General features: G+C 36.6%; 1 protein-coding gene across 3 annotated transcripts in view; it reads right to left on the reverse strand.

Annotated features, from left to right (window-relative positions):
• Positions 1–12,776: 12,776 nt before the first annotated feature.
• Positions 12,777–15,246, reverse strand: part of gpr161a (G protein-coupled receptor 161a) — a 9,456-nt gene continuing 6,986 nt past the window's right edge. For 2 of the 3 annotated variants that reach the window (XM_016233665.1, XM_016233664.1), the window contains 3 exons: positions 14,743–14,850; positions 14,171–14,293; positions 12,777–13,154 (listed from right to left, as the gene is read on the reverse strand). In XM_016233665.1, coding sequence (XP_016089151.1) covers positions 12,877–13,154; positions 14,171–14,293; positions 14,743–14,850 — 509 coding nt within the window. In that variant the 3' untranslated portion in view covers positions 12,777–12,876. The remainder of the gene's footprint in view (positions 13,155–14,170; positions 14,294–14,742; positions 14,851–15,246) is intronic. The other variant, XM_016233666.1, reaches the window with a different exon arrangement.

Raw genomic sequence — 15,246 nt, forward strand, 5'->3', positions numbered from 1 at the left:
GGGGCTTATTGCTTTTATAAAACGGTTATTCCATATACGTAGTAAGGTTTCACAAAATAAAACCGAGCAAATAAAGTGTAATGTCTTTTTAAACCTTTGAATGGTAGTCTTTCACAGTTTACGCAAAAATATTAATTAGCAAAAACAGTTTTCAACATTAATACTAATAAGTAATGTTTACCATAATAAGAATTGAGCAGCAAATCAGCAAATTAGAATGATTTCTGAGGATCGTGTGACACTGAAGACTGGAGTAATGATGCTGAAAATTCATTAGAAAGTAGTATAATTCATGTAAGGCATGTAATAAAACACATTCACATTTTTTTTTTTCAATCCTCCACAATTTGACCCACAGGTTTCCATTTTAAGTGCATTACTGTACGTGTAGTATTTGTGCATGCTGTCCATACAGCTTTACCACCAGTTACATTACTATATTTCAATAGAGGACATGACCTAAACAAAGAAAACATAGCCTTGCCTTCATTTGTCAAGTTCATTCTATACTCCAGGTCTTACTTCTTCACTTACTTATTGAGCTCAATAAGGATTCTAAGTGTGTCTTCATTCTTTAAAACCACGTCCACGTCTACGCTGAAGAAGTATTCACAGTCAATGTTGTCTCGACACATATCGCTGCAGAAATAGAAATAGAAAAAACGAGATCAATGGAATATTCAAAGCACAAAGGAGCCATTTGTGCAATGCCAAACTATATGCGGTTTGATATGGTCATTAAAGTATTCAAATTTAATTTTTTTATAAAAATAAATATTGAAAAGCCCACTCACAAGCCAATATTACGTGAGGTCACAGGATCTATATCCTCCTCTGGTCCAATCAGCTTCACACCCTGGTATTCAGACTCGTGATACTCTAGAAATGTGCGTACGTGGGGTCCGTGGTGTGATTCCTGCAAAAGATATAAATCCAAAGTATTGTTCCTCATTATATGTATTGAACATAAAAAAAACATCTATGAAGAATGTCAATAATGAACAACGTAGGCAACCCGATTCATTAATATACAAAAGGTTCATGTGAAAAACTGCTGCTTAATGACATTCAATCTGATCTGATACGCCTTTAACAATAAAGACCCAACTTATGAAAAGAATATCATATGATGCTCAACAATGTATTTAACAGTTTCCTGATACTGATCTTATTCACATGTCCTGATTCACATAACTCTTAAGTTACATTTAATGCTCATTTTATACATAATTACCTCATTATGCCTTTAAAAATAAACTCCAATAAGGACTTTCGTCATTTTAAGAGCTTATTTGTGAACACTTGACAATAAAGTCCCATTTGTTAACGTTTGTAAATGCATTTATCCATCTTTGTTAATGTTAGTAACGATATAAATGTTAGTTCACAGTAAATTAACTAATGTTAACAAATACAACTTTTGAGTTCAAAAATGTACTAGTAAGTGTTGAAATGAATATAGTCTAGTATTAATAAATTCTGTTCAAGTTTTGTTCATTGTTAGGGTTAGTCCTAACCCTAACCCTAACCCTAACCTAACCTCATTAGTCCTAACCCTAACCCTAACCCTAACCCTAACCCAGTCTCGCAGTGTGCAAACCTAAACGCTCTGTGAGGAATATGTTGAGCAGAAAACCAATAAACGGCTTGCGAGACAGACTTTATAGTTGTAGACATCTTGTAGTCAAAGATATGGTATTATTTGAATGTAATATGGTCGTTACTTTTGTGGATATCATGTCTTTTACATAGGCTATGTAGCTCACATTTGGGGACAAAAGCTCTATATTAGTTTCTATATGAGTGAGGTTTTTAAGTTGGGGGTGGAATCGGAAGTGTTTGTTGGAAATTGGTTCAGAATGCTAAATAAAATTGCAAATGTGTGTCTCATGTGATTATATATTCAATTTAAAATACTATTATCCTGTCATTTATTCACCAAATTCACATTCACGAAATCTTATTCTGTAAATTGCATATTAAAAAATTTAATTCTCCAATCCACAGAATAAGCAAATGTGTGTCTTTGCAAATCTCTTGTGACTGTTCTGCCTTCTGTGGAATTAAAAAACAAGCAACTTTTCAGTCACATGCTCAAGGAGGCAGTTTGTCACAGTGCAACGAGGCATTATCCATACTTAAATGGTCTACTTATGAAATTGTGTATCAGATATGTTTACTTATTACTTATTCAATTCAAATGCTATTTTCCTGTAATTTATTGACTTAATTCACTTGGCGCGCTACACAAAGATAAAGCAGACTATCTGACAACAACTGAAAAGTCATTTCAAAAGCGAAGTAAATTTGATTATTATTTTTAATGAAAACTATTTTTATCTTGATAATAATTTGCACTGACGTATATCTTGCACAATAATACCATGATTAAGAATATAAGTGTCTATTCTGTTTTCATGTACATGTTGACTTTACAATTTGCTCTACTTGGCAGGACCACATGGGAATCAGTTAAACCATGTGAGGGAACTGAGAAGAGAGAATTCAGCCAATTACACTAATTTCCTCCAACAACAGCTGTGTGTAATGACATAACAGAGTAATCCCATCAGAAATAAACATGTGAATTAAACACAATTATTTGCAAGTAACATACATGGTGAACTGAACGGTTTTAAGTGATTTAAAAAAACATTACAAATTTAATGTTGGAAGTTGGAACTTGCTTATTCAGCAGCTGAATACCAATGAAAAATGAAAGCCTATATGTTAAAAATGTTTAATAAAAAAAAAATGTAATCATGATAAAAAGAATAAGGGAAAATCATTAAAATGAGAAATGTAATAAATCTGAGAATCAAATGAAGAGCTGGAAATTTTCATCTTCAAATTGGAACCAGAAAAAATACCACTGGATGGTGCTGCTTACCAAGAAACCGGCTAGAAAGTGTTATGGCGGTATATTTATAACAGAATAATAAAATTAATGGAGTAAACATCTAACACAATAGAAGAATGAAACGCATACAAAGGTCAGGGGTGATACAAATTAGAAATTAAATGACAGGAAAAACAACTACTTACACAATAGCATTCTTATTCTGTAAATTGTATGTGTACAAAAATATATCCAATTCAAAGAATATGCAAATAAATGTACAAACATTTTTTTTTCTTGGCAAATCTCTTGTGACTTTCCACCGTCTGTGGAATTAAAAAACGAACAAGATTTATTTAGACACATGCTCAAGGAACCAGTTTGCCACAGTGCAACAAGGCAGTTGTTTCATTTCAGCCTTGAATTGCATACATATGCAATCATTCATTAATCTATGATAGTTCAAAAAATACTGACAATATAAACTTAAGTTTACAATTTGTACATTTCTAGCTGTCAGCCTGGCAGCATTTCAGCACCATGGACAGCTCAAAACAACAGGCCTGTGTTAGAACAAAAAGTCGCTGTCTCTAAAGACAAGCTTTAATTAAATAGAATATTGGGTTTAAAACTATAAAGTTTACAAAAACCATATAGATAGATAGATAGATAGATAGATAGATAGATAGATAGATAGATAGATAGATAGATAAGACTGAGAGCTGAAATGATATCATGCACCACACAAAATTGACAAGTCTGATCACCTGAAAAAATAATAGCACTCTGTCCTCAACAAGCTCCAAACTCTAAACAGTTTTAAGTTTACAAGAGTTTTAGAAGATTAAGGCCACAGCAGACAAGGTGAGCTGCCAGAAGGCTGAGAACGAATCCCTATAAATCCTTATCGGTGAAAAACACATTGGGGTTTTCCTTTCCTGAGGGAATTCTTCAAAGAGAAACCTTTTCACTGAGCCCAGGCATGCATTCATGAGGCAGAGCGTGCTGGAGTGTATCTTTGAGAATGAAAAAGCTTGTTATGTCAGCCTTGCCTCGCTAACTTCAACAGACAACCGTACATCAAAGACTGCAAATTACTGAGGAAACACTGAGAGTTACAAAAATTTTCAGATATTCCTGAAGACAAACAACCTGAGGTGTTTTCTGTATGTGAACCTTGATCATTTCTATAATAATCAGTTGTGTTTTTGAATAATATGCAACGAGAGAGTGCACAGTACTACTCCAATATATTGTGCAAGATGTTCCCTTTTGAGTGTATGGGATGAGATTCTCAGTAGTGATTAATTCAAGATTGATTAGACCAATCTGATCTGACTTGATTGACTTCATTTATTATGCAAATCAAACTCCATCTAAAGACACCACTCAGGACCGCTAATGGACTTATTATGTTTGTTGTGGTATTAATTACCCATTTTAGACATCATGCTGATGACTTTAGAGTCTCAGCAATCCACATGCAATTTTCTTTTTTTATATTTCATTTTTTGCTCTTCATATCTAACTGATGAGTCATGATGCCTCCAGCAGAAAAATATAAAAAATAAGACTAATTCTTCAGAGATTTAGAAACACAAGTCAAAACATTGTTTCTCTCTTAAGTGAAGATCAATGCAATTGATCTTCCAATTTGCTTGGTTGGAACAGCAGCTACCATAATTATGTCTTGCTTTTTTGCCACGGGATGTAACTAGGATTTACACAAGCTTCAGTCTGGATCCAGAACACCTGAGAAGAGATGATGCCAACCCCTCAGAGGACCTCAGATGATGCCAACCCTCAAACAACATACAGAACTACCACATTTTGCTATAAGTTTGATTGCATCATATAATAATTGCTTTTAATAGTGTTCATCGTCTGTTTGATTACGTCTTTAATTGATTTTTCCATACATTTCTGCCATATGTACATTAACTGACAGTCACCACTGATAAGCTACTACTAAATATTGTAGAAACTTAATTTGCTGTAAAGTTGCTTTGCAATGATTTGTATCGTGAAAAGCGCTGTACAAATAAACTTGACTTGACTTGACTCAATGCAATAAAACTGTTCATCTCCCCTCAGTTTGCACTGACAAGAGTGATGTCTTCTAAAATGTTATTGTGGCGTGTCTCTACGTGACACATATGGAGAATGGACATGACATAATGGATTGAGAAGGACAGACAGAGCATTTCTCATTTCTGACAGCAGCAGAAGCTCCACACCGCTGCACCTTCTCTTCTCAGTGACTTCAGGTCACTCACCACACACACAGACAGAGGAAAGCTGTTCAAAAAGAGCCTCAAAGTCACAGAAGTCTCAAAGTCATCATTTGTGTCCTGTGTGTGAGGATGTGTAAGCGAGTGTCAGCTCTGATATAATCTTGACTGATCTGGATGATATTTCTCTCATCAGTGCTGTGAGGCAGAGCAGGTCATTCAGTGTCCGTGTCATGGGAAATTTCTGGACCATTGCTTACGTTCATCTTAATGAAATATCGATTACTGTTGTCACATATTAAAAACTTCATCTGCATCATGACTCACTCTGAGATATGTAGGATGAAAGTTTCCCATTTATACATTTAAGAACAGTTTAAATAGTAAGTGCTGAAGAAAATGAAAACGTTTCTGTTAGAGGTTTGTTCTGTCCATATTTCTTCTTTTCTTGCTTGACGAGACCAAAGTCACCTTTAATAAGACACGTGTGTGTGTGTGTGTGTAGCTGTCAGAGCACACAGGTGAACTGTGATGTGGTTACTGAAGCGTTTCTTTCCTCCAAATGAAGCTCCTTCACTAAAACTGCTCTTTTGCAAAGAAATATTTTATGTAACTGTATGTGTTTCTGCATGTCTTTTTGTCATCTTATCCAGCATGGAAGCACCTTGAATTTCAGTTAAGGGTCTCAGAAGCCTCAGAATGGAATGAGAATGAAGTTTGTCTTGATCTCTGAGACGATCCATGAAAGAATGAAGACAGTAAGATCAGACTAATTATGGTTTCTTCACTGACTCCACCATCCTGATTCTCTCATTATGTTTGATTCATCCTGCCATCACAATGAACATAACGGACAATGTTTCTTTCCCACAAAATTTACTTCAGAAAGAAGGTTTTCCAAGCCTTTAAAGAGGAAATGGCCTTAAATGAAGCCCTAAATGTGGCCGAGGAGCAGCATGTGCTGTGAGTAAATGGTGCGTAAATGTCAGTGTAACAGGGATTAGAGTGGATATGGGCAGCTTCATGTTGAGATTGATCATTTTAAGGCTGTATTTGATTAAATAAGGGTCAGATAATTGAGTATTCCAGGAAAGGAAAACGGGAAGAGCCCTTTAAACAATGATGGTTGGCCTCTGATGTCTGTTTGGCTTTAAAGGGAACACTTTAGCTGGCTGGAGCGGGTCCAGGGCTCCTGAAATCTGCCTATGATAAAGTAGCCTAGTCATATTAAGAACATAATCCATAACAATCACTGTATGAGAATGTTTAAATCTGAGGGTTTGACATGTAATATACATTTAAATAAATAAAAATATAATGCATAATGAAATATATAGTGTAAAATAAATATAAAATAATGATGATTATGGATAGTTAGATGATTATTGAGTCAGGCCTAACCTATATAGTGTGTTTCAAGAAACCAAGGTGGCAAGCATGATTAATTAAAGGGGTCATATGATGCTGCTAAAAAGAACAGTATTTTGTGTATGTGGTGTAATGAAATATGTTTATGCGGTTTAAGGTTAAAAAACACATTATTTTCCACATACTGTACATTATTGTTTCTCCTCTATGTCCCGCTTTTCTGAAACGCGTCGATTTTTACAAAGCTCATCGGTCTGAAAAGCGAGGTGTGCTGTGATTGGACAGCTATCCAATGCAATGTGATTGGCTGAATACCTCAAGCGTGTGACAGAAATGTTACGCCCCTTACCATATTGTGATGCCTTGTCCCAGAGACTAAAACATTAAAAAACCCATTAAAAACAAGGCATTTGTTGCATCCAGTGGGGACATAATTACGGATTATGTTGACTTATACTGTCTTTTTACACGTTGCATTGCATCGCGCCGCGTAAACATAAAACCATGTCTGCATTTGTGATCGGAGAAATGACGAACAACAAGCGCTACTCTACACTGATCAAAACTCGCGTTTGAATCGTCAGTGGCAAATCCTTTAAATATAAAAAATGTACTTACAGTCTGTGAGTCAGAACAGAACATTGTAGTCTACTCTTCCAGGATCAGGAAACAGTCCTCCATAAAATGCGCTGCACACATCTGAATATTTGGGTTGAACTGTTCTGAAACAGTGTTGTAAATACAACTTAACCACTGATTTCTAGTCATGTCCTCTTTTGGAAGGCCAAACAAAGTAGTTTCGCTTTCGCAAAGAAACACAGCGTCACACACGGCAGGCTAGAGTGAGCGGCGGCCGGTGGGATTGAGAACGGCGCGGCGGGCAGGCTTGCGGCAACCACATGTGACGACCCCGGGCCGGACTCCACTTCGTCCACGGTGAAAGCCGATCCTTGATCCACAGTGCAAAGTTGTAGTATTTCCTCAGCGACCAGCACAGATCAGCTCTAGGCATGACGAAGCAGATATCGTCCTCTTTTGGAAGGCCAAACAAAGTAGTTTAGCTTTCACAACGAAACACACAGCGCCTTCACGACATGGCAGCGGCAACAACAACAATACTACAGCGAGAATAAAAGTTACGCCTTCTTTCTTTGCGTGAACATTTGGGTGGTGTTATGCAAATCTTCGCACACAGTGACGTAGACATGTGGGGGCGTTAGAACGAGTCGTTTTAGGTAGGCATGGTTGACTCTTAACTTTTATAAAGAAGTTTAAAGAGCTTGTAACACTCCAAAGAGAAAGGAAAAATTAAAATCGCATCATATTTTTTATAGCAGTTTTTATCCCACAATTCTGACTTTTTTCTTAATTGTTCGATATAAACTTGTAGTTGTGAAATGAAAAGGCGCAGTTACCTTTTTCATTTTCTATTCTGTGGCAGAAACAAAAATTTATTGCGAGATGTAAACTCAGAATTCAGAGTAAAAAGTCAAAATCACAAGACGTAAACTCAGAAAAAAATCAGAACTGTGTCACTTTGGTTTTTGTTTCATGCTCATGTTTTCATGTCTTTTATTTTGTAGTTTAGTCATGGTTACGTTTCCTGGTATGTCACGTGATTCCCTTGCCCTCATGTTTCTTGCCATGTGCTCCCTTAGTCAATGTGTCATGTTGTGATTGGTTGTTTTTAAAGGGGTCCTATTATGCTCTTTTACAAAGACTTGATTTTGTTTTGGGGGTGTACTAGAACAGGCTGTCATACTAGGTTGTTTGAAAAACACATTATTTTTCACATATTTTACATTATTACAACACCTCTCTCCCAAGTCTGGCATGAACGGCTCGAATAGATCCTGTATCAAATGAAGGCCCGCCTTCTGAAATGCGAAATGTGCTGTGATTGTTTAGCTGGGCCAGTGTGTGCTGTGATTGGTTAGCTGGGTCAGTGTGTGCTGTGATTGGCTCCACTCGGTGCCTGGTCAGGAAATGTCACGCCCCTTACCATAGCCACCTGCGAGCTTCAGTGTAAATATTGCATCAAAATCAAATCAATTTGAGCGCTATTTAAACCCGGATGATTGTAGCCACTCTAAGTTCGTCTACCTTGGGAAAACTAGCGTGTCTCCGACATAGTGATAACACTCGTAGCCTTCTCTAGTGTGCAGCTCAACCAGGTCTCGTCCCATTCGTTGATATTTGTGATATCACAAATCTCGGAAAATATGCGTTGTAGTCCAAACGAGTCGTTCAGAAAGAAGGTTTTCCAAGCCTTTAAAGAGGAAATGGCCTTAAATGAAGCCCTAAATGTGGCCGAGGAGCAGCATGTGCTGTGAGTAAATGGTGCGTAAATGTCAGTGTAACAGGGATTAGAGTGGATATGGGCAGCTTCATGTTGAGATTGATCATTTTAAGGCTGTATTTGATTAAATAAGGGTCAGATAATTGAGTATTCCAGGAAAGGAAAACGGGAAGAGCCCTTTAAACAATGATGGTTGGCCTCTGATGTCTGTTTGGCTTTAAAGGGAACACTTTAGCTGGCTGGAGCGGGTCCAGGGCTCCTGAAATCTGCCTATGATAAAGTAGCCTAGTCATATTAAGAACATAATCCATAACAATCACTGTATGAGAATGTTTAAATCTGAGGGTTTGACATGTAATATACATTTAAATAAATAAAAATATAATGCATAATGAAATATATAGTGTAAAATAAATATAAAATAATGATGATTATGGATAGTTAGATGATTATTGAGTCAGGCCTAACCTATATAGTGTGTTTCAAGAAACCAAGGTGGCAAGCATGATTAATTAAAGGGGTCATATGATGCTGCTAAAAAGAACAGTATTTTGTGTATGTGGTGTAATGAAATATGTTTATGCGGTTTAAGGTTAAAAAACACATTATTTTCCACATACTGTACATTATTGTTTCTCCTCTATGTCCCGCTTTTCTGAAACGCGTCGATTTTTACAAAGCTCATCGGTCTGAAAAGCGAGGTGTGCTGTGATTGGACAGCTATCCAATGCAATGTGATTGGCTGAATACCTCAAGCGTGTGACAGAAATGTTACGCCCCTTACCATATTGTGATGCCTTGTCCCAGAGACTAAAACATTAAAAAACCCATTAAAAACAAGGCATTTGTTGCATCCAGTGGGGACATAATTACGGATTATGTTGACTTATACTGTCTTTTTACACGTTGCATTGCATCGCGCCGCGTAAACATAAAACCATGTCTGCATTTGTGATCGGAGAAATGACGAACAACAAGCGCTACTCTACACTGATCAAAACTCGCGTTTGAATCGTCAGTGGCAAATCCTTTAAATATAAAAAATGTACTTACAGTCTGTGAGTCAGAACAGAACATTGTAGTCTACTCTTCCAGGATCAGGAAACAGTCCTCCATAAAATGCGCTGCACACATCTGAATATTTGGGTTGAACTGTTCTGAAACAGTGTTGTAAATACAACTTAACCACTGATTTCTAGTCGTGTCCTCTTTTGGAAGGCCAAACAAAGTAGTTTCGCTTTCACAACGAAATAAACAGCTTCACACACGGCGGCCTAGAGTGAGCAGAGGCTGGGGGATTGAGAACGGCGCGGCGGGCAGGCTTGCGGCAACCACATGTGACGACCCCGGGCCGGACTCCACTTCGTCCACGGTGAAAGCCGATCCTTGATCCACAGTGCAAAGTTGTAGTATTTCCTCAGCGACCAGCACAGATCAGCTCTAGGCATGACGAAGCAGATATCGTCCTCTTTTGGAAGGCCAAACAAAGTAGTTTAGCTTTCACAACGAAACACACAGCGCCTTCACGACATGGCAGCGGCAACAACAACAATACTACAGCGAGAATAAAAGTTACGCCTTCTTTCTTTGCGTGAACATTTGGGTGGTGTTATGCAAATCTTCGCACACAGTGACGTAGACATGTGGGGGCGTTAGAACGAGTCGTTTTAGGTAGGCATGGTTGACTCTTAACTTTTATAAAGAAGTTTAAAGAGCTTGTAACACTCCAAAGAGAAAGGAAAAATTAAAATCGCATCATATTTTTTATAGCAGTTTTTATCCCACAATTCTGACTTTTTTCTTAATTGTTCGATATAAACTTGTAGTTGTGAAATGAAAAGGCGCAGTTACCTTTTTCATTTTCTATTCTGTGGCAGAAACAAAAATTTATTGCGAGATGTAAACTCAGAATTCAGAGTAAAAAGTCAAAATCACAAGACGTAAACTCAGAAAAAAATCAGAACTGTGTCACTTTGGTTTTTGTTTCATGCTCATGTTTTCATGTCTTTTATTTTGTAGTTTAGTCATGGTTACGTTTCCTGGTATGTCACGTGATTCCCTTGCCCTCATGTTTCTTGCCATGTGCTCCCTTAGTCAATGTGTCATGTTGTGATTGGTTGTTTTTAAAGGGGTCCTATTATGCTCTTTTACAAAGACTTGATTTTGTTTTGGGGGTGTACTAGAACAGGCTGTCATACTAGGTTGTTTGAAAAACACATTATTTTTCACATATTTTACATTATTACAACACCTCTCTCCCAAGTCTGGCATGAACGGCTCGAATAGATCCTGTATCAAATGAAGGCCCGCCTTCTGAAATACGAAATGTGCTGTGATTGTTTAGCTGGGCCAGTGTGTGCTGTGATTGGTTAGCTGGGTCAGTGTGTGCTGTGATTGGCTCCACTCGGTGCCTGGTCAGGAAATGTCACGCCCCTTACCATAGCCACCTGCGAGCTTCAGTGTAAATATTGCATCAAAATCAAATCAATTTGAGCGCTATTTAAACCCGGATGATTGTAGCCACTCTAAGTTCGTCTACCTTGGGAAAACTAGCGTGTCTCCGACATAGTGATAACACTCGTTGCCTTCTCTAGTGTGCAGCTCAACCAGGTCTCGTCCCATTCGTCGATATTTGTGATATCACAAATCCCGGAAATTATGCGTTGTAGTCCAAATAAAGAGTTGAGTGTTTTTTTCTTAAACACTGAAAACAGAGGGAATGCTGTCCCTTTTCTCTGTGCCCTCTGTTTTTTAGTTTGCACGTTCGTCTTATGCTGCACCAGTGTTGGCTGAGATCCTCACAGATGTTCAGCAGACACTAATCATTAGACACCTTTACATACAGACCACTGTGAGAAACAGACTTAGAAATACAAGTGCTGTTTATTATCAGAAAGACAGTTATGATATAATAGAAAATGAGCAATAAGTGTTTTTTAAAAGAATAATTTAAATGTTTTTAAAAAAGAATACTAAATTACAAAATGTTTACACCTTGAAATGCAATATAAAGACAGCTATATTACAAAAGAAAAGAAAATAATTTCCACCTGCATATCTGGAGTATTTAAAGAATAAGATTAATAAATATGTTTTTTCACTGTAGAAACATCAAATGTGAGTGTCATGACCCCGTGTGAATTGACTAGAAGACTAAATTTTGTCAATGTAGTTTTACAATGTTATAAGCTCAGTGCTTGAAAACAACACCGCTTTGCACTCATAATGGATAGTGGTTCATAATATTTGCCAAGTCTAAACATTATTCATAGTTGTATATTTGTGTTTAAACAGGCAAGACTGGCAATGTGTGACTTATATGACATAAAAATGTGACAAAGTAATACACAGTATTTTAAAAGCAGAGAAATATGTAAATACAGTTCTAAACACAAAACTGAATTGAAATTGAACTGTTTTAGGTCAAAAAAAAGAAAATAAAAAAGGTCAGGGCAAGTTGTCACGTGCACGTTATTAATGTAGTTCATCCATTTGTATTAATTTCACTGTCTGTTGGCAAAAATAACGTTTTGAAACTGCTCACTAATAACAATTGTTATTAAACAGTTCAAATGCTATTTAATGGCAGGTTCTCATTGTGACAACTTACCCCATGTAGTGTGATAAGATGTCCAAACATTTTTCCTGAGAATATACTTTTTTTTGTGGATAAGACTTAATAGTATGTTCCTAAACAGAAATTGTCTTTCATAAACCTATTCTGAGAAATATTCACTGGAGTGATAAGTGTGACAACTAGCCCCAGTCTGCCCTATATAGTATATACGTAAATTGTTTAAATTAGTTGGAAATGTAACTGAAAAGAGAGCTCTTTTCCTTGAAGAGCTAAAAATTACTTGTTTTGAGCTTTATATACGTATATATATATATATATATATATATTCAAATCAATTCAAGTTTATTTGTATAGCGCTTTTCACGATACCAATTGTTGCAAAGCAGCTTTACAGAAAATTACGTTTCTACAATATATATATATATATATATATATATATATATATATATCCTTATGGCATCTTTGCAATATGTATGATAGTCATAGAAACACAATCAGAATTTGTGCTTCACTGAGAAAGTTACAGACCAAAATCAGACAGACATCACATGTGCAGATTTATTTATGCACATATTTCCTCGATTTCATCCTCGTCGTCTTCAACCTTGTCATCGTTAACGATTCCCTCATCGACGCTCTCCAGACGGATCCTCTGTCCATCCGGGTCGCGTGAGCTCCTCTGTGCGAGTTGACACGATGAAACACTGTCAGTTAGAGACTCTGTAGCGAACAGCAGAAATTTGGCATCGCTCTCGATTGCTTTCGCCATACTGGACGCAAAGCTGTCAATCACCTGGTGTATCTCCGCCTTCACCAGGCACTGAGACTGATCCTCACCCGCTAGAAATAAAGTACAGAATTAGAAATAAGAAATTAATACATTATTAGATGTTTATTTAATAGGAACAGTGAGAAACAGGACATGAAATGGATTTACACTTAAATCAATTATCGTATCTACGTTTTGTGGCTATAATTTCACAGTAAGTATTTTAATGTCTCACTGTAAACCAGATTTTTCTTTCTTTTTTTAATTTATATTTTGTGGTAATCAATATGCACAAATGCTGTCAGTTGAACTTAGCTTGTATTGAAACTGGAATGTTCCAAAAAACTTTTACAAACTTTCAGTCACATGAAGTTGGATTTCAGGATTTAGCTGGACAAATATTGTCTTCTTGCATTATTGACAAACTATTTTCCTGTTTGACACTGTAAAACTGCTTTGACACAACCAGTATTGTATAAAGCGCTATACAAACAATGGTGACAGGTGCAGTAGAGTTTTGTGAAATTCTGTCCTTTAAAGGGTTAGTTCACCCAAAAATGAAAATTCTGTCATTAATTACTCACCCTCATGTCGTTTCAAACCCGTAAGACCTTCGTTCATCTTCACAAATTAAGATATTTTTGATGGAATCTGACAGCTGTCTGACCCTGCATAGACAGCAATACAACTGAAATGTTATATGCAGCTACGAGAATACTTTTTGTGCGCAAAAGAAAAAAAATAATGACTTTATTCAACAATTAGTCTCCTCCGCATCACCCTGGTGCCATTTTGGAAAATATCCACTGGACGTAAACAAGGTATGCTGTTCTGTGTCAGCTGCGTCACACCGTACAGATCTCCTTGCTACGTCTCTGGACTTGGGAACATTTCAGTTGTATTGCTGTCTATGCAGGGTCAGACAGCTCTCAGATTCCATCAAAAATATCTTAATTTGTGTTTCGAAGATGAACGAAGGTCTTACGGGTTTGAAAAGACATGAGGGTGAGTAATTAATGACAGAATGTTCATTTTTGGATGAACTATCCCTTTAAGTCCCTTATTTGCCAGAGGTAGTTGACTATACCTTTAGACTGCTGTTCCACCTGGTCCTCAAACATCACTGAACTCCTGCGCTTGTTGACTAAAGCACTGTAGTGTGAGCACTCTGCTCCCTCAGAACTGTTATCCAGCAACATGATATCTGTACCTGCAGGGTGACCATTACAAAACAAAACACTTTAGGAAATAACCGAGTTGTTTTTTAAGATACCCTCAAATATATATGCATATAAAGTTTGGGGTCAGATTTTTTATTTTTTAACTTTTATCTTTTATAAGGATGCATGAAATTGATCAAAAGTGACAGTACATACATTTACAAAAGTTACAATATATTTCTATTGCAAATAAATGATATATTTAACTTTCTATCCATTAGATTAGAGAATCCGGAAAAATATATTGCAATGTATATATTGCAATAATAAGAAATGTTTCTTGAGCAGTAAATCAGCATATTAGAATTATGCTGAAAATTCAGCTTTGCATCACAGAAATAAAATAGAAATCATATTTGAACAGCCTTGGTGAGCACAAGCGAGTTCTTTCAAATACATAAAAATGATTGTGTAAATGTAAAATTTTATCTACACACACCTGAGTCCTGGGAAAAACTGAAGCCAGTGTCTCCTGTGCTGCTGCCAGCACCTAAAAGCTGGCCTCCACCAGCCAACATGGCCGTCAGATGTGGAGACATACCAAGATCTGCAACACAAAGATGTCTATTTAAAGTCCACATGAAATCAAAAATGAAACTATTTAATTTGTTAGCACACACATTGCTAGTCTTGAGGTGAACAATTAGTACAGTTAATCCACAGAAAAAAAGGGTATTCTTTAACCATAATTTGAAATGTAATGGCATTTCTTCTGTGATATATATATATCGCTCTCTCTCTCTCTCTCTCTTCACATAAAAGATGTTTACATGTTGTTCACAAGAGAAAATAATAGTTGAATTTATAAAAATGACCTCATTTTTTACTATAGCAAAAGATTGGAATAACTGGCTTAAAACAATTTTTGTTGGTGAAAATACTAATGGCCTAAGACTTTTGCCTAAGACTAATGGCCTAAGAGAGAGATATATATATATATATA

Source organism: Sinocyclocheilus grahami, unplaced genomic scaffold (assembly GCF_001515645.1).
Source record: "Sinocyclocheilus grahami isolate Dianchi unplaced genomic scaffold, SAMN03320097.WGS_v1.1 scaffold437.1, whole genome shotgun sequence".
In the NCBI taxonomy this organism is placed as follows: domain Eukaryota; kingdom Metazoa; phylum Chordata; class Actinopteri; order Cypriniformes; family Cyprinidae; genus Sinocyclocheilus; species Sinocyclocheilus grahami.